The sequence below is a fragment of the Myxine glutinosa genome, unplaced genomic scaffold (genome assembly GCF_964187855.1).
Source record: "Myxine glutinosa unplaced genomic scaffold, kmMyxGlut1.1 SCAFFOLD_923, whole genome shotgun sequence".
Classification (NCBI taxonomy): Eukaryota; Metazoa; Chordata; class Myxini; order Myxiniformes; family Myxinidae; genus Myxine; species Myxine glutinosa.
Window position 1 is genome coordinate 94,272 of NW_027617018.1, and position 19,042 is coordinate 113,313.

The window sequence follows — 19,042 nt, forward strand, 5'->3', positions numbered from 1 at the left end:
CTGCTTGATGTTCATCATTTTAAAACGATAGAGCATGGACAAACTGCTGCAAAGACAATGGCAAACCACCCAGTATAACCCCTGCCAAGAAACTGCTTCGGCAGCAACAAAACTCTGTAAAGAGTATAGTACAGTTAGGGGCGTATGGTTTTGGTTCCGTCCGTCCATGCATCCACAACCATATCTCGGAGATGTCTGGACCAATTTTGTTCATAGTTGGCACAAAGATAAAACATGACGGTATACATAGTCACGTGAAAAAGTAAGTACACCCCATGTAAAGTTTTGACTTTTTCAACATATTTCAACATACAGGTATTTGATCTTCATTTCAACAATATTGATAGATAAAGGTGATATAATGCAACAAATATCATGAAACATTTACATTTTGTCGTCCATTGTATAATTTAAATAAACATAAATGCAAATTTCCCATGTGGAAAAGGTAAGTACACCCCTACATTTATCACTACTTCAAATACCTAAAATTAGAATCAGGTGCACCAGCACAGGTGCAAATGATTAGAACATCGTTGGAGAGGATCTTGGAGGAACCTGTCTTATTTAAACCTCAGACATTTTGTTTGATTTGCTCTTTGTTGTTTAAGTGTGCGGCGTCACCATGCCTAGATCAAAAGAGCTCTCTGAGGCCTTCAGAAAGAAGGTTATAGATGCCTACGAGTTTGGGAAGGGATTTAAAAAGATCTCCAAACAATTTGAAATCAATCATTCGACTGTCCGGAAGATCATCTACAAGTGGAGAAGATTCCAAACAACTGCCAACTTGTTCAGGCCAGGCCGCCCCAGCTAGTTCAGCCTGAGAGCAGACCGCAAGATGCTGAAAGAAGTCTCCAAGAACCCCAGAATGTCATCACGGGACCTACAGGTAGCTCTTGCCACTGTTGATGTCAAAGTGCACGAGTCTACCATTAGAAAGAGGCTGCACAAATTTGATCCACATGGGAGGTGTGCGAGGAGGAAACCTTTGCTGTCCAGAAAGAACATCAGGGCAAGACTAAAGTTTGCCAATGAACACCTAGGCAAAGACCAGCACTTCTGGAACAATGTGCTCTTGACAGATAAGTCAAAGGTAGAGCTATTTGGCCACAGTACCAGAAGACATGTTTGGCGAAAACCAAAGACAGCATTTGACCACAAGAACCTGATACCAACTGTAAAGCATGGTGGTGGAAATATTATGGTTTGGGGCAGCTTTGCTGCATCAGGGCCCGGGCAGCTCACCATCATAGAATCCACTATGAATTATTCATTGTACCAGAGGGTGCTTGAGGATAATGTGAGGCCATCTGTCGGAAAGTTGAAACTCAACCGAAGGTGGACCTTGCAACATGACAATGACCCTAAACATACCAGTAAATCCACCAATGAATGGCTGAAAAGAAAGAAATGGAGGGTTCTGGAATGGCCAAGTCAAAGCCGGATCTAAATCCCATCGAGATGTTGTGGGGGGATTTGAAACGAGCTGTGCATGCAAGAAACCCCTCAAACATTGCACAGCTGAAAGAATTCTGCATGGAGTGGACAAAAATTTCTCCCAGTCGATGTCAGAGACTGGTAGACAGTTATAAGAAATGCCTACTTGAGGTCGTTTCTGCCAAAGGGGGCAATGCCACCTATTAGAGCCAAGGGTGTACTTACTTTTTCCACAGAAGGAAATGGCATCTGTCAATTTTTTGTTGAATAAATTATTGCAAAGTCAATTTTTCATTGTTTTTTGTTCAATTAGATCACCTTTATCTATAGATACTGTTTAAATGAAGATCAAATATTGATATGTCCACATATGTTAAAAAGATTATAAAAACATTTCATGGGGTGTACTTACTTTTTCCAAGTGCAAAATTTGCATTTGTTTATTTAAATTATACAATGGACTACAAAATGTAAATGTTTCATGATATTTGTTATATTATATCACCTTTATCTATCAATATTGTTGAAATGAAGATCAAATAGCTGTATGTTGAAATATGTTGAAAAAGTCAAAACTTTACATGGGGTGTACTTACTTTTTCACGTGACTCTATGCACCTCATTTTGTTTCGCGATCTGACCAAAGATGGCCAACTGGTGGCAATTTAAGTTGAAAAAAAACCGATGTTGAACATATCCTCAACCATTTCTCAGACATGCATTTGCTGATGTTGTTCAAATTTGGCACTCAGATAAGGAATGATGGCTTACATATGCACACCATTTTTTTTCGAGAACAGATTGGAGAACAGATCAACGAGTTGGCTTACTGGTGGCCATTTTGTTACTTAAACATTTTGTTTGTTTTGGCGGTCTTTTCAATCCTGAGAAATCTCACTCTTATTTTGTCTCTCCAAAAAGACCAACTGGACAACCCTCCCATCCACTTTCTCAACAATCCTCTCCAAGAAGTTCTGACACAAGCTTTTGGGTCTCGCTATCTACCATAATCTTTCCTGGGAAAACCACATTTTCAAGCTGGCCTCCAAAGCCAGTCGCCGACTGGGCATCCTCCATCGTGTGAAGTCCTTCCTTGGCACACCTGAGTTCCTCACCACATACAAGGCTTTCATCCACAGCTCAATGGAATACTGCTCTCCCCTCTGGGCTGGTGCTCCTGCCACACACCTAGCTCAGCTTCACGCTGTTGAAACCAAAGCTTTCAGAATCATTGGAATCTCCTGCGATGAAGCTAACTCCGAGAGCCTTTCACTCGCTCACCGCAGGCAGATTGGTGGTCTTTGTCTTCTACTGACTCCTCTCCGGCCTTGCTCCCCCAGCGCTGTCTGTGCTGTCCCCCAAATATTCCTACAGGTCGCACAAGATCTGCCTGCAACCCTCTTATGGTTAAACTGCCAAAATCAAGACTCTCTGCTCACCTTCACTCCTTCATTCCTCTTTTCTCCCGCCTCTGGAACAAACTCCCTCAGTCTCTTCAATCCCACTCCTCCCTCCAGGTCTTTAAAACAGGTGTTCACCACCATCTCTTATCTTCCCCCATCCAAAACCTTAATCTTTCTACCCCCGTTGATTCACCCCAGATCCACTTTTTTGAAATACCGACTCCTTTCCTGGGAGTCCTAGCAGTGTCCACGTGTTTTGTTTTTTTTAACCTCTCCCCCTGCTTCCCATGCCTCCTCTCCCCAAGCCATCTCCCTCCCACAGATCTCCCGATGTCCCTGCTCTCAAATGTTGTACTTGTGTGCTTCCCTCTCTCCCCACATTGTCTCCCGCTCCCTTTATCATATGTTTTATGTGTCACTTTGTCTTTTTGTGATCAATGTTAGCGCTTACACGAACCTCGATCTTGTATACCAAAAAAAACAAAAAACAAAAAAAAACGCGTGCACACACACACACATCCCCAACCATTTCTTGAACATGCATGGCCCGATTTTGATCAAAGCTTGGCATAAGCAGAGTACATGATGGCACACACGTGCACCTCACTTTCTTTTGTGATCTGCTCAAAGATGGCCAACTGGTGGACTCAGCCATTTGTTGGAAAGAAAAAGAAAAAAAAACAAACTTGATAACGTCCTCAACCATCTCAGAAATGCATTTACCAATTTTGTTCAATCTTGGCACACAGATAATGAATGATCACTTACATATGCACGGTCTTTGTTTTTTCGAGATGAGATCCAATATGGCCGACTTGTGGCCATTTTGTTACTTAAGCGTATCCCCAAATATTTATTGAACATGCATGATCCGATTTTGTTCAAACTTGGCACAAGCACAGCAGATAACCGCATATACGTGCACCTCACTTTATTTTGCGGTTGATCATAGATGGCTGACTGGTAGACTGGCAGCCATTTTAGTTGTAACAAACCCAATATTGTACACATCCTTAACCATTTCTCAGACACATTTACCCATCTTGTTCAAATTTGACACACAAATAATGAATGATGGGTTACATATACACATCAATTATATTTTTTCAAGATCAGATTCAAGATGGCCGACTGGCGGCCATTTTGCAACTTAAACGTGTCCCTGAAGGAGCTGTGCTCCAACTCGAATCGAAAGAATGGACGCGACAAAAAGCTGGAATTCGTCCGAGTTTCTTAATTGCATCAAATCAACTCGGGTACTCTGAAAAGCCCGTTTATCGGGCAGCATTATATACAAGCACTCGAATATCTCATGCCGGAGCGTTTGCCCTTAAAAGGCGGGACTGGGCGTGTCCGGGAGACCTGGGCGAGTCTGGACATGCCCGGGAACGGCGAGACGGTGTCGCCGGATGGGCTGGGCGTGCCTGGACATGCCCGGGAACGGCGAGACTGGGTGTCGCCGGACGGGCCGGGCGAGCCCGGGAAAGGCGAGACTGAGCGTCTCCGGGCGGTCTAGGCGAGCCCGGCACAGCGATCGCTCCGTGGTTGCGTCTTCGGCAGGTGTAAGGCGATTGTGTATGTTCAGCGGCAACCGCTACACACGCCCCCCCAGAATCGACTTGCACCGGCAGTCAATTTAAGGGGGGTCCTGATGACCTGGCCGAAGTGACCCCTGGAGGGTCGTGGGGGGGGGGGGGTCCGGTGTGGGGGTGGGTGGTCGAGCGGGAGGCACCGTGGACGGGGGGCGGCCTCGCAGCGGAGGAAGGGCCAACCGAGGTGGTTGGGCGATGTCCACGTGCGCCGGCTTGAGGCGGTCCACCGAAATCCGGTCCGACCTGCCGCCGACGTCGATGACGAAGGACTTGTCGTCCCGTCGCAGGACCCGGAAGGGTACGTCGTACGGCGGCCTGGGTGGCCCCCGGTGTGCGTCATGACGAACGAAAACGTACTCCGCTGTGCGAAGCGCTGGGGGGGGGGGGACATAGGCCTGGGGGTCACCGTGGTGGGACGTTGGCACGGGGGCAAACCGTCGAGCGGTCTCCTGGAGGTCCGAGCGCTGGCGAGCTGCGGACCAGGGACTGGTGGCGTCGGGCACGAATTCGCCCGGGACGCGTAGCGGCTGGCCGTAGACCAGCTCGGCGGTGGACGCCCAGAGGTCCTCCTTGGGGGCCGTGCAGAGGCCCAAAAGGACCAACGGTAGCCGGTCGGTCCAGCCGCCGCCCTGAAGGCCGGCCATGAGCGCGGCCTTCATGGAACGGTGGTACCGCTCGCACAACCCGTTGGCTTGGGGGTGGTAGGCCGTGGTATGGTGGAGCCTGACGCCCAGGTTGCGGGCGACCGCGCCCCACAGCTCTGAGGCGAACTGCGGCCCGCGGTCCGAAGAGATGTCCGCCGGTGCGCCGAAACAGGCGACCCAGGTGGCGATGAAAGCCTGTGCCACGTCGGCGGTGGTGGTGGAGATGAGGGGAACGGCCTCCGGCCACCTGGTGGTCCTGTCCACCATGGTGAGCAGGTGTGTGAAACCCCATGATGGGGGGAGGTGGCCCACCAGGTCCACGTTGACGTGGTCGAAACGCCGTTCGGGCACGGTGAAAGGTGCCAGCGGGGCCTGGGTGTGTCGGTGGACCTTGGCCTGTTGGCAGGACGTGCAGGTGCTGGTCCAATCGCGGACATCCCGTTGAAGGCCGTGCCAGACGAATCGCGCTGACACCAGCTTCTGGGAAGCTTTCCGGCCCGGGTGGGAAAGGCCGTGGAGGGAGGCGAAGATGCGGCGTTCCCAGGTAACGGGCACGATGGGGCGAGGCTGCCTTTGGGAGACGTCGCAGAGCAGGACAGTGTCCGCGAAGGTGACGTCGGCCAGGCGGAGGCCCGTGTCCGCCGCCCGGAGGGCTTGCACCATGGTGTCGGTGGTCTGGTCAGCCGCAATAAGCGCGAAGTCCACGCCGAGGTGGACCGCGTTCGCGCTGGCCCGAGAAAGACAGTCGGCCACGGCGTTGTCTTTGCCGGCGACGTGCCGGATGTCCGTGGTAAACTCCGACACGGCGGAGAGGTGGCGCTGCTGGCGGGCCGACCACGGCTCCGTGACTTTGGCCATTGCGTAAACCAACGGCTTGTGGTCGACGAAAGCCGTGAAGGGTCAGCCCTCCAGGAGGTGGCGGAAATGGCGAACGGCCAGGTGTAGACCGAGGAGCTCGCGGTCAAATGTGCTATATTTGAGCTCGTTCGGCCGGAGTTGCCGGCTGAAAAAAGCGAGTGGCTGCCAAACCCCGTTCACCCATTGCTCATGTACGGCGCCGGCGCCCACCGCGTAGTCGGAGGCATCCGTGGTGAGGGCGATGGGAGCGTTGAGCACCGGGTGAGCGAGCAGTGTTGCGTCGGCAAGGGCCCGCTTTGAGCTTGTAAATGCCGCGTCCATGGCTGCGGACCAGACGAAGTCGTGTTTGGCCGGCTTGCCCCGGAGGGCTTCGTAGAGGGGCCGCATGAGCTGAGCAGCGCGGGGCACGAAGCGGTGATAGAAATTCACCATTCCGAGGAACTCCTGCAGGGCCTTGATGGAGCGGGGACGCGGAAACGCGGTGATGGCCTCGACCTTGGTAGGCAGCGGCACGGCCCTGTTCTTGGTGATGTGGTGGGCCAAAAAATGAACGGCCGTCGTGCCGAAGTGGCATTTGGCCGGGTTGACGATTAGGCCGTGCTCGCTGAGGCGCCCGAACAGTGTTCGGAGGTGGAGGAGGTGCTCGGCCCGGGACGCGCTGGCGACGAGGATGTCGTCCAGGTAGACGAAGAGGAACGGCAGGTCGCGCAGCACGCCGTCCATCAAGCGCTGGAACGCCTGAGCCGTGTTCTTGAGGCCAAATGGCATTCAAAGGAATTCGAATAAGCCGAACGGCGTGATGACGGCCGTTTTTGGGACGTCGGCCGGCCTGACAGGTACCTGGTGGTATCCCCGTATCAAATCGATCTTTGAAAAAAATGACCCGTCCTGCCAAACGGTCGGAGAAGGTACGATGTGTAGTGGCGAAGCCCACGCGCTATCGGAGCGCCGCACGATGCCGAGGTGTTCCAAAGCGTCGAACTCGGCTTTGGCCACGGCGAGCTTGGCTGGGTCGAGGCGGCGGGCTCTGGCGTAGACCGGCGGACCCGTAGTTGGTATGTGGTGCTCGATACCAGGTCGTACCGCGACGGCCGAAAACGTCGGCCGCGTGAGGGCCGGGAACTCCACGAGCAGGCGAGCAAACTCGTTCGCCGCCGGGAGGGCGCATGCTAGCTCGGTCGGCGCGGAGCTGCTCAACGTGCATGCCAGGGAGCTGAAGATCTCGGCGTTGACGAGGCGACGCCGTTTGACGTCAACCAGCAGCCCGTGTGCGCAGAGGAAGTCGGCGCCCAGCAGAGCCATGGGCACGCTTGCGGTCACAAAAGTCCAATGAAAGCGCTGGCTGCCGAAGCAGAGGGTGACATTGCGCGGGCCGAAGGTGCGGATGGCCGATCCGTTGGCCGCCACCAAGGAGGGGCCGCAAACCGCGGACTGCCTGTCCTGATCGGAGGCGGGTATGATGCTCAGTTGGGCGCCGGTGTCACACAGGAAGCGCCGTCCGGACACTTTGTCCCTGATAAAAAGTAAGTTGCCCGTGTGGCCGGTGCTCATGGCTCGTAATGAACGCTGGCCCGGCCGTTTCCCGACTTGCCGAAAGTGCACGGGGGTCTGCATGTCCGGGCCTTTTGTCGAAACGTGGCATGGTAGTAACACCACGCCTGGTCAGGTGTAGGCCCCGGTCGTCGTGTTGGAGGCGGTCGGCGCGGCGTAGCGGCCGCCAATTGCGCCGGCAGTTCGGCCGCCGACCGTGCCGGGTGCTCGGGCGCCATGGGCGTTGCTTCGGACGGCGGCGGGCTCCAGGTCGCTGCCCCGATGCGTTGGCCTGCCGAGGAGATCTTGTCGGCTTCCCTGGCGAGGGCGCGGGGATCCGTGATCTGCGTGCTTGCCAGGGCGAGGCGTACCTGGCTAGGCAGCTGACGGAGGAACAGCTCTTGAAAAAGAAAATCCGGGGCGTGCTCCCCGAGCAACGAGAGCATGTAATCCATTCGCTCGGACGGGCGCGTGTCGCCGAGCTCGGGCAGGTCGAGCAGGCGCCGTGCGCGTTCCGCCGATGAGAGGGTGAAAGCGTCAAGGAGGACCTTCTTGATTGCGCCGTACTTGTCAGCGGCTGGCAGGTGCTGGAGGAGGCTGAGGGCGCGGGCCGCGGTGGCTGAGCCGAGTGCTGTTACCACATGACACCCGCTTCCATCGTCGGCGGTGATGCCTCGCAGGGCGAACTGGGAGTCCGCCTGGGCGAACCAAACCACCGCGTGAGCCTCCCAGAAGGTAGGCAGTTTGAGGGCAACTGCCGTGTCCATGTCGGTAGGTCACCAATGAAGGAGCTGTGCTCCAACTCAAATCAAAAGAATGGACACGACAAAAAGCTGGAATTCGTCCGAGTTTCTTTATTGCATCAAATCAACTCGCGTACTCTGAAAAGCCCGTTTATCGGGCAGCATTATATACAAGCACTCGAATATCTCATGCCGGAGCGTTTGCCCTTAAAAGGCGCGACTGGGCGTGTCCGGGAGACCTGGGCAAGTCTGGACATGCCCGGGAACGGCGAGACTGGGTGTCGCCGGACGGGCCGGGCGTGCCTGGACATGCCCGGGAACGGCGAGACTGGGTGTCGCCGGAGGGGCCGGGCGAGCCCGGGAAAGGTGAGTCCGGGCATGCCCGGGAAAGGCGAGACTGAGCGTCTCCGGGCGGTCTGGGCGAGCCCGGCACAGCGATCGCTCCGTGGTTGCGTCCTCGGCAGGTGTAAGGCGATTGTGTATGTTCAGCGGCAACCGCTACATCCCCATCCATTGATCGGACATGCATGGACAGATTTCCTTCAAACTTGGCACATAGACAATACATGAGTATATATATGCAGAAGATTTTGTTTTGTCATCCGACCAAAGATAGCTGACTGACAGCCTTTAACTCCGTACAGGAAAATTACTAAAAACCTCGGCGGGAGCTATGACATTTTGTCTTTTTATTCTTGTTTGTTTTAATCTGTGATGACCCACCTACTCTTCACAAAGGAAACTGGGATATTTAAAGTCCACCAACTAATGTCTCTGGCTTAATGTCCTTCCAATAAATAGCACATTCATCGCTGCAACATATCAATCTGACAGTTAATAGTCAGGTTGGGAATCAAACGCAGACCAGACAGCTCAAAAGCCAGTTAACGACGTCTATCCTACTGTCGGACATGCTTCTTACAAAACTTTTAGAGCACGAAAAGATGTGCAATTATTTAAGCAATACATGACTGTAGATTTCTCTATCATTTCAGTCTTTCTTTTCTACTTCTACCTGTAGGAACAAGCATTGCAATCACAAAATCATTAAATTCCCCCTGACTAGCCCAACAGCAAACTTCACAACAAACTGATATTTTCACTTGAAACTAATTCTGCTTGAATGATTGTGATGATGTATAGTTATATACACATCAAACAATTGGCAATACATATAACAATAGCACCATTTTAGTCAATTTGATAATGGGAACGAGCTAGATGTCAACCATCGTTTTGACTTGGTGCCTTCAGAAAGTATTCACACCCCTTGACTTTTTTCACATTTTGTTGTTACAGCCTGAATTTGAAATGGGTTACTTTTGAATTTTTTTTGTTACTGATCTATACATAATACTCCATAATGTCAAAGTGGAACTTATTTTTTAGAATTTCTTACAAAATAATGTAAAATGAAATACAGAAATATCTAATTTACATAAGTGTTCAACCCCCAGAGTCAATACTTAGTAGAAGCGCCTTTGGCAGCGATTACAGCTATGCGTCTACTTCGGTATGTCTGCATCAGCTTTGCACATCTCAATTTTGGAGTTTCTCCCATTATTCCTCGCAGATTTACTCAAGATCTGACAAGTTGGATGGGGAGTGTCGGTGAACAGCAATCTTGGTCTTTCCACAGATTCTCAATGGTATTCAAGTCTGGGCATTGGTTTTGCCACTAAAGGACTTTCACATTCTTTTTCTGAAGCCATTCCAGTGTTGCTTTCGCTGTAATATTTGGGGTCATTGTCCTCTTGTAATGTAAATCTTCACCTCAGTCTGAGGTCTTTTGCACTCTAAAGCAGATTCTCCTCAAGGATTTGCCTGTATTTGGCTCCATTCATTGTTCCTTCTATCCTTACAAGTCTCTCTGTCCCTGCTGCTGAAAAGCATCTCCATAGCATGATGCTTCCACCACCATGTTTCACAGTAGGGAATGGTGTTAGATGGGTGATGGGCTGTGCTCTGTTTCCGCCAGATGTAGTGTTTTGCATTGAGGCCAAAGAGTTCAATTTTTGTCTCAGACCAAAGGCTCTTTTGCCTCATGCTCTGAGTCTTTCCCTTGCCTTTTTGCAAACTCCAGGTGTGTTGTCATGAGCTACCTTTTTCTCAGGAGTGGCTTCCGTATAAGGCGCACTCCCATATAGCCTCAATTTGTGAAGGGCTGCAGAGACTGTTGTCCTTTCGGCAGGTTCTCTAATTTCAGCCAAGGAACTCCGTAGTTCTGTCAGTGGTCATTGGGTTCTTGGTCACCGCCCTGACCAAGGTCCTTCTTGCCCAGTTGCTCAGTTTGGTCGGACGGCCGGCTCAAGGAAGTCTGGGTAGTTCTGCATTCTTATTTCCTAATGATGGAGCTCACTGGGTTCTTGGGAACTTTCCACTCTATAAATTGTTTTATACCCTTCCCAGATCTATGCCTCTTCACAATTCTATTCCAGAGGTCTGCAGACAGTTCCTTGGACTTCATGGTAGAGTTTCTGTTCTGACATTCACCATCAACTATGTAGTTAGGCAGTTAAGAGGAAGCATCGTTCATTTTTTCAGGAAAGCACCAAATTTGGCACATGTAGTATGGACCTATACAATTGTTTTCCTGAGGGGCGCCCAAAAATTCAAAAAAACGTCCTGGATGCCGTGAAAAAGGGGAGAAAACGGGTATGAAATACAGGGAGGAGAGGAGGGGAGGGAGGAGAGGAGGGGAGGGGGGGAGGGGAGGGGAGGGGGAAGGGAGAGGGGAGGGGAGAGGGGGGAGGGGGAGGGGGGGAGGGGAAGGGAAGGGGGGGAGGGGAAGGGAAGGGGGGGAGGGGAAGGGAAGGGGGGGAGGGGAAGGGAAGGGAAGGGGAGGGGGGGAGGGGGGGAGGGGAAGGGAAGGGGAGGGGGGGAGGGGAAGGGAAGGGGAGGGGGGGAGGGGAAGGGAAGGGGAGGGGGGGAGGGGAAGGGGAGGGGGGGAGGGGAAGGGGAGGGGGGAGGGGAAGGGGGAGGGGGGAGGGGAAGGGGGAGGGGGGAGGGGAAGGGGGAGGGGGGAGGGGAAGGGGGAGGGGAAGGGGAGGGAGGGGGGAGGGGGGAGGGGGAGGGGAAGGGGAGGGGAAGGGGACTATCTGTCGTGCTACTATCTACTATCTGTCGTGAAAATGTATCAAAGTTGAACCCAGGTGTGATGCTCACTTAAACCACTGAGAGGCGACTATAAGACCTCGGATGTCCGCGACTCCGGACCACTCCTGCGACATTTACTCTATGACATGTAGACTCGGATGGTACGTACATGCAGACATTCTAGGCTTGCTTGCATTGACTAATATTATCGATCCTTCCTATACGATGCCAGGATGATGCCAGAGATCTGATTGTTATTAAACCCACCTATGGGACAAAGTTGTGGACTTGATTGATTTTCACAACACTATGTATGCTAAATCATGCTAAATGCTAATCATGCTAAAATCTATGCTACTTGCTGTGAGTTTATGGCGGCAAGGAACATCACGTGATCGCTCTGAGCGAATCAGCGCGCTGCTCTGCCATCGCCTCAGACTCCGTGTATCACATTCCTCGCTGAAAAAAAAATGGATCTAAAGATGAAAGGGAAAAAAACCTATGTGGTGTGAATGGCAATGTTCGTCGCTGAAATGTGAAAAAAGGCAATTGCTTTTTGCTCTGAAATACGTGTGAACGCGTAACTGAGTTTATGGCGGCAAGGAACATCACGTGATCGCTCTGAGCGAATCAGCGCGCTGCTCTGCGACCGGTCAGATTCCGTGCATAATATTCCTCGCTGAAATGCGCTGAGGTAAAAATATGGTTTAAAAATATTATGAAATCAATTTTTAGGTCGGCCATGTTCTTACCAGGCTCAATGGCCATGTCTGTGCCAAATATCAAGTACGTGAGCCTCTCCGTTTAGGAGTCTATCGGTAACATTACACACACACACACACACACACACACACACACACACACACACACACACACACACACACACACACACACACACACACACACACACACACACACACACACACACACACACAAACTGTGTTTTATAAATATAGATATGCTAGTTTTGGGCCTGGACTCATGCTTGCTTTGGACTTGGTAAATTTTTTCTTTTTAATTTTCACATTGCCCTTGATCAAAGAAGCATTAATAAATACAAGTCTGCCATTCACCACTGTCTGCGTGTGTTGCGTTTGTTACTTGCAAAAATCGAAGACAATTTTAAACAGATCTTCATTAAACGTCACTAAATGGTAAAGTTGGTCACAAGCAAGAAGCCTACTGATTTTGTTGAAAGGTAAAACTAGGCCAAATATGTCATAAAGAGAGAGATATATGTCATAATCCACAACTTATGACAGGTTTCTAAAATCCTCAATTTTTATCTGATCGACTTGAGATTTGAACAGGATTTGCATTTTTGATCATTGAATTCAACCACTAATTATTTTTGACGTGAAAAGGTCAACATTGGCCTAATTTCTAAAATCGTCAATTTTCATCTGATTTATTTGAAATTTGAACAGGATTAGCATATTTGGTCATTGAATTCAACCACCCATTATTTTTAAGGTCCAATTTGTTCCATGTATTTCGCAGGAATTGTGCTATGCACATATTTCTTGTTTATTAATCTGTTTTATTGTTGCTGAGCTTTGGACCTTCTCCTTTTTTTGAAGAAAGTAGTAGGCTAGACACTTTCAATAGGTTCATTTTAGAATCTAGCATCATTTGACGTGAGCGATTATATTGAATATTGTATTGTTCAGCGAGTGCTTATATTTTATAACACCAAAAACTGGAATGGTAGGGAGGGTGAGGAAGGGAGTGGGGGGGGGGGGGGGGGTGAGTGGAAGGGGGTTAATCACCTCTTCGTTGAATATGTGCTGTTCATCACGTTTCTGAGTTAAGTGTGATGCTGATCAGGAAGAAGAAGAATCCTTATAACCAACTTCGTACACTTCCGCAATGGTTTGATTTATTTGTGTTCAAATGTCTGGTGATTTTGTATTTATTTATGCAAACGTGTACTTGTATATAACTGTCATTAATTAAAAACGGCTTAGGCATTATTGAGCGTTTTTTTTTGTTTTTTTAATAATCCAAAAAAACGAAACGAAAAACGAACTCAAAAAAACAAACGACCAAAAAAACGAAAAAAAACCCATGGACCGACAAGGTAGGTTTTTTTGCCTAAAACACTCCCAGGCACTCACTGATGAACCTCTGAAAGTTTGATGAAGATCCATTCAGCCATCTCTGAGAAAAATGGTGACAGACCAACAGCTCTTATATAGTAGATAAAATATTAAAATTCTTTGATGGAGCATATTAAAATGATGTAGAGTGGGTGCCTCCCCTACCATTAAAATATTACATCATTCCTAGGTTTGAGAATCTGAGATGATCCCATAGAGGGGTGAAAAGAAATACCACTCCGCGTGGTGTGGGGTGATTTTTCCGCAGAATATTTTTTGCATAAAATGTCCCCGTGTCACTACTTTCCACATGAGGCATCTTATCATAGTTTGTGCTGTTGTGGAGTTACCTTTTGCTAAGTAGAAGCGTCAGTTCATGTGTGTGGCCCTCACGCTTACGATAATAACAATAGTACTATTGCAAAGCCAATAATCGATTTACTTGGGAATACTGTAATACTTGGAAAGCTAATACTGGTCTATTTACCTGGAACAAAAAAAATAGTCAGTTTAATCATGAGTGCCTGTTCGCGGTTTAATCGCGGTTCGCGGTTCGAAGAATCCGCGGTAAATTCGCGGTTTAATCATGAGTGCCTGTTTTGAAAGCCCGTCTTTCCAGAATGGAAGAAGAATCAGGACCTCGACCTATTATTATTTTTTGGTTTGTTTGTTTTTTTGTTTGTTTTGTATACAAGATCGAGGCTCGTGAAAGAGCTAACATTAATCACACAAAAAGACAAACCGACACACAAAACACAAAAAACAAGGGGAGCGGTAGACAAGATGGGGAGAGAGGGGGAAGGACACAAAAGAGAGGGGGAAGGACACAAACACAACATTTGAGAGCAGGGACATCGGGAGGACTTGGGGGGAGGTGGGAGAGGATTAAAACATATGAACACTGCAAGGACTCTGGGGTGAATTACCGGGGGTAGAAAAGATCAAGGTTTTCGATGGGGGAAGATAAGAGATGGTGGTGAACAGCTGTTTTAAAGACCTGGAGGGAGGAGTGGGATTGAAGGGAGTGGGGGAGTTTGTTCCAGAGGCGGGAGAAAAGGGGAATGAAAGAGTGAAGGTGAGCAGAGAGCCTAGACTTTGGCAGTTTAACCAGAAGAGGGTTGCAGGCAGATCTTGTGCGACCTGAAGGAATATTGGGGGGACAGAGCACAGAGAGAGCTGGGGGAGCAAGGCCGGAGAGGAGTCGGTAGAAGACAGAAAGACCACCAACCTGCCTGCGGTGAGTGAGTGAAAGGCCCTCGGCATTGACTACATCGCAGGAGATTCCAATGATTCTGAAAGCTTTGGCCTCAACAGCGTGAAGCCGAGCAAGGTGTGAGGCAGGAGCACCAGCCCAGAGGGGGGAACAGTATTCCATTGAGCTGCGGATGAAAGCCTTGTATGTGGTGAGGAGCTCAGGTGTGCCAAGGAAGGACTTCGCACGACAGAGGATGCCCAGTCGGCGACTGGCTTTGGAGGCCAGCTTGGAAATGTGGTTTTCCCAAGAAAGATCATGGCAGATAGTGAGACCCAAAAGCTTGAGCGACAGAACTTCTTGGAGAGGATTGTTGAGAAAGTAGATGGGAGGGTTGTCCAGTCGGTCCTTTCGGCGAGACATTGTAAGAGTGTGAGATTTGTCAGGATTGAAAGACATGTTCCACTTGTTTGACCAGTCTGTGATTTTGTCCAGGTCTGCAGAGAGTGAGGAGGCTGCAGACTGCCGATCTGAGGGATGAGGAATGGAGCGACAGAGAGTAGAGTCGTCAGCAAAGAGATAGAGAGGATTTTCAAGAGAGTCAGAGAGATCATTGATGAAGACCAGAAAAAGCACAGGGCCCAGAACACTACCTTGGGGAACTCCAGCCTGAACAGGAAGAGGAGATGAGAGAAACCCATTCAGGGCCACACGCTGACTACGACCAGAGAGGAAGTCCGCCAGCCATGCATGGATTTCCATGGATACCAAAGGAGGAGAGTTTGGAGAGCAGAGCAGGGTGCCAGACCATATCGAAGGCACGTGAAATGTCAAGGGAGACGGCTCTAATTTCCTGTTTGGCGTTGAGGACCTCCATCCATTGTTGAGAAAGCAGAAGCAGCATGTCCAGAGTAGAGTGACCAGGTCTGAAACCAAATTGATGATCAGAGATCAAGCCATTGGAGAAGAGGAAAGATTTAATATCTGAAGCAATGATGGATTCCATGACTTTGCTGATAATTGGGAGAAGGCTGATTGGTCTGTAGTTGCTGGGATCTGTTTTTGCACCTTTTTTGTGCAAAGCGGTGATGTTGGCTGATTTCCAAGCAGATGGCAGATGACCTTGAGCAAAAGAGAGGGTGAAGAGAACAGAAAGAGGGAGTGAAAGTGCAGAAGAACATGATTTTAGGACCCGTGGGCTGATGCCGTCAGGACCAGTTGCAGAATCAGAGTCGAGGGTTGCCAGAAACTTTTCCACCTTGTCAGGAGGAAAGGACACAGAGTCCAGGAGCAGCTGGGTACGACTGGGTACGGTGGGTACAGAGAGGGATGGGTTTGGGACACAAGATTTAGAGGCAAACACAGAGTTGAGGCATTCAGCTTTTTCACGTGCGGAGTCAGCCGTTAAGCCGTTTGAGGTGAGGGAGGGGATGGAGGGGGAACAAACACCAGAAACAGATTTGACCAGACGCCACCAGGATTTGGAAGAGGGAGACAGATAAGAGAGTTCGGTCTTGAGAATGGTGAGATATTGTTTCCTGGCTCTCCTGAGGGTGGACACACACTTGTGACACATCCAATAAAGTTGTAGTTCCAATTGTAATAATTGTAATTCCAATTGTTGTAAAGTTGTAGTTGTAGTTCCAATAAAGCATGACGACATGGAAGGATCACACAATGGAAGCAATATAACAATATATTAAAGTACAGAACGAGCACACAAACAACCACAGCCACAACAACAATTATGTGTTAGAAAATATCCTTTTTCAAGGGTTTTTCTTAATTTACATCCTCATTGCCACTCGCAGATCGACATGCAATGTTTGAAGTACAACATGCTGTCTTTTAATTAAACCCATTCACCGAAGCAACAGGTAGGCACGGCTAGTGTTTGAAAACCCCCCAAATATGGATTATACCTGTGTAAAAATAGTGGGCAACACATTCCCAGGTCAGAGACGTTTTACATATTACGTAGCGGTATTACATATGTTTAACATAGATGTGTCACAGGCGTCTCTATAATCAATTGGTTTCCAAGTTTAATTCAAACATTTAAGCCTCTGGGTAGCGAAGCAAGACAACGACGACGACTACTACTTTTTCGTGGCCCCAATTATTTCTACCTGCCTTGGTCCTTGTAAGGAAAGTTTAGGCTCGTCTTCCAGTTTGACTTAAGGTGACTTAGGGGAGGAATTTTGAATTTGTTGTGGGGGTGGAGGCAGTGATAACTCACCTACTCTTTCCAAACAAGACGGTGCGATATCTAACATCCACCAACTAAACCTAGCAGATGTCCATCCATGACGAAAAATGTACCAATCCGACATTATACATTGTCTGGTCAATACTCAAGTACAGACCATCCATCACACCAACCCCAAGGATGCTATCAAGGATGCATCTTCATGGTGATTGAACCCCACCTCCCCCAATGCAAATCGGGGGCCAAATCTTCCCCATTCTTCCCTGCTGCCCGGATTCGTCAGGGCAGCGCGGTCACGGTCAGAGTGCCGATTGGTCCCCATGGACCGACCCTTTCCCTCTTGTCTTTCTTTTTCTTTCTTTCTCTCTATATATCTCTCTCTCTCTCTCTCTCTCTCCAACTCTGTCATGACTCTGACTTTGTGAATGCAGGGGTACACCATTCTGGATGTGGGGGATCTCTGGGCTGCTCCTGGGAGATCGATCGGCTGTCTCTGTGCCACGGACTTGGTTGAAAGAACTGTCCGGGGCTATACAACAAACAACAACAATCCCAAGGAGCTGAATTGAAATGCCACCATTCAAACATTGCATTTTGTTCATACACTATATAAATAAATAAAAACAATTGACACAGAAGTACGTACGTACAACATGTGATTATGATGACATACACACTGTGCAGAGCAGGATCAGTTGAGAAACGGTCAAACATTTTATTAATTTAACGTATGTAATATATATATATATATATATATATATATATATATATATATATATATATATATATATATATGTGGCCAGTAAACTGTGCATCTTCTGATTCATGAAATCAGACAGAAGTGCAAGCTGCCAATTGCAAATGAGTTGGAACACGCAACGATATTTCAAACACTCGTATGAAGCAGCATTTATTCAACGGATTTAGTATTCAACATAATTTTGAACAATTGCGGTACTTTCTCCAGATCAATCCTTATCATTCATGTTGCGACGAGCGTTTTCTCTCAAATGAAGCCTTGTGTGTTTCTGACAGGCCGACGACGTCGGGAACGACTTTGTGCACGTAGCGCATTTGTACGGCCGTTCACCTGTATGGATTCGAAGATGTATTTGACAAGTCGTGGGATGTGTAAATCCTTTCCCACATGTTGTACATTTGTACGGACGTTCGCCGGTGTGAATCCTCATGTGTATCTGACAAGCCGTCAGTTGGGTGAAGCCTTTTCCGCAGGTTGTGCATTTATATGGGCGCTCACCAGTGTGCGTCCGCATGTGCTTCTGGCAAGCGGAAAAGAAGACGAATCCTTTGCCACACGTGGTGCATTTCCATGGCAGGTCTCCCGTGTGAATCTTCAAATGACGCTGATAATTAAAAACCGCAGCGAATGCCTTTCCACAAGTCAAGCACTTGTATAGGCAATCCTCTGCCGGCGGCCTCGCCGAAGGTCGACAGTGTTCTCGGGTGTGAATCTTCATGTGCTTCTTACGGTTTCCTGCGAGCGCAAATGTCTTGTTGCACACGGAGCACTTGTAAGGACGTTCTCCCGTGTGGATCCTCATGTGTTTTTGACGGCTGGACGAACGAGCGAACGCCTTGTCGCAGATGTTACACTTGTATGGGCACTCCTTGGTGTGAACTCTCATGTGCTTTCTGCAGTCTGATAACTGAGTAAAGGTCTTGCCACAATAATCACACTTGTGCGGTCGCTCTCCAGTGTGGACCCTCATGTGTGCATTCAGGTTTCCCTTGCGAGTAGAACTGTAGGGACAATGGCTGCATTTATGCTTCTTCAGCTCGGCCATCTGCGTGTGAGTCAGGGTGTGAAGGTGCAACGAAGCCTCGGTCAGGAAGGTCTGGTGGCAGCTCATGCAAACGTGCTTACCGATATTCTTCGGCATTTCTCCTGCAAGAAATTGCACAAGTACTAAAATACTTAGCAAATTACTTATCTTAACCCAAGTTCCTGCTCTATTGTGGCCACAGCTCTTCGATGAGACTCCATGAGTGTTAAACCACAACAACAGGCATTTTAAAAGGCCATTTTCCCTACAAGAGCGGGGGTTAGCCTTGCGGGCCCCATGACAATCTTCTCCACTTTGCCCTATTTTCTGCATCTCTCCTTGTTAACCCCCTTGCCCGCATTTCTTCTTCCACCATCCCGCCCGCCCGCCGCATGCCCGCCAAGTCTTTCTCGGTCCTCCCCGTCCTCTACTTCCTTCCACATTCATTTCCATCA

The 19,042-nt window shown here is 49.1% G+C and overlaps 1 protein-coding gene across 2 annotated transcripts in view; it reads right to left on the reverse strand.

Moving 5' to 3' along the window:
* Positions 1–17,684: 17,684 nt before the first annotated feature.
* The window catches only part of LOC137425517 (uncharacterized), a 33,413-nt gene continuing 32,055 nt past the window's right edge, over positions 17,685–19,042 (reverse strand). For both annotated transcript variants that reach the window (XM_068114031.2, XM_068114032.2), the window contains exon 6: positions 17,685–18,709. In XM_068114031.2, coding sequence (XP_067970132.2) covers positions 17,772–18,709 — 938 coding nt within the window. In that variant the 3' untranslated portion in view covers positions 17,685–17,771. The remainder of the gene's footprint in view (positions 18,710–19,042) is intronic.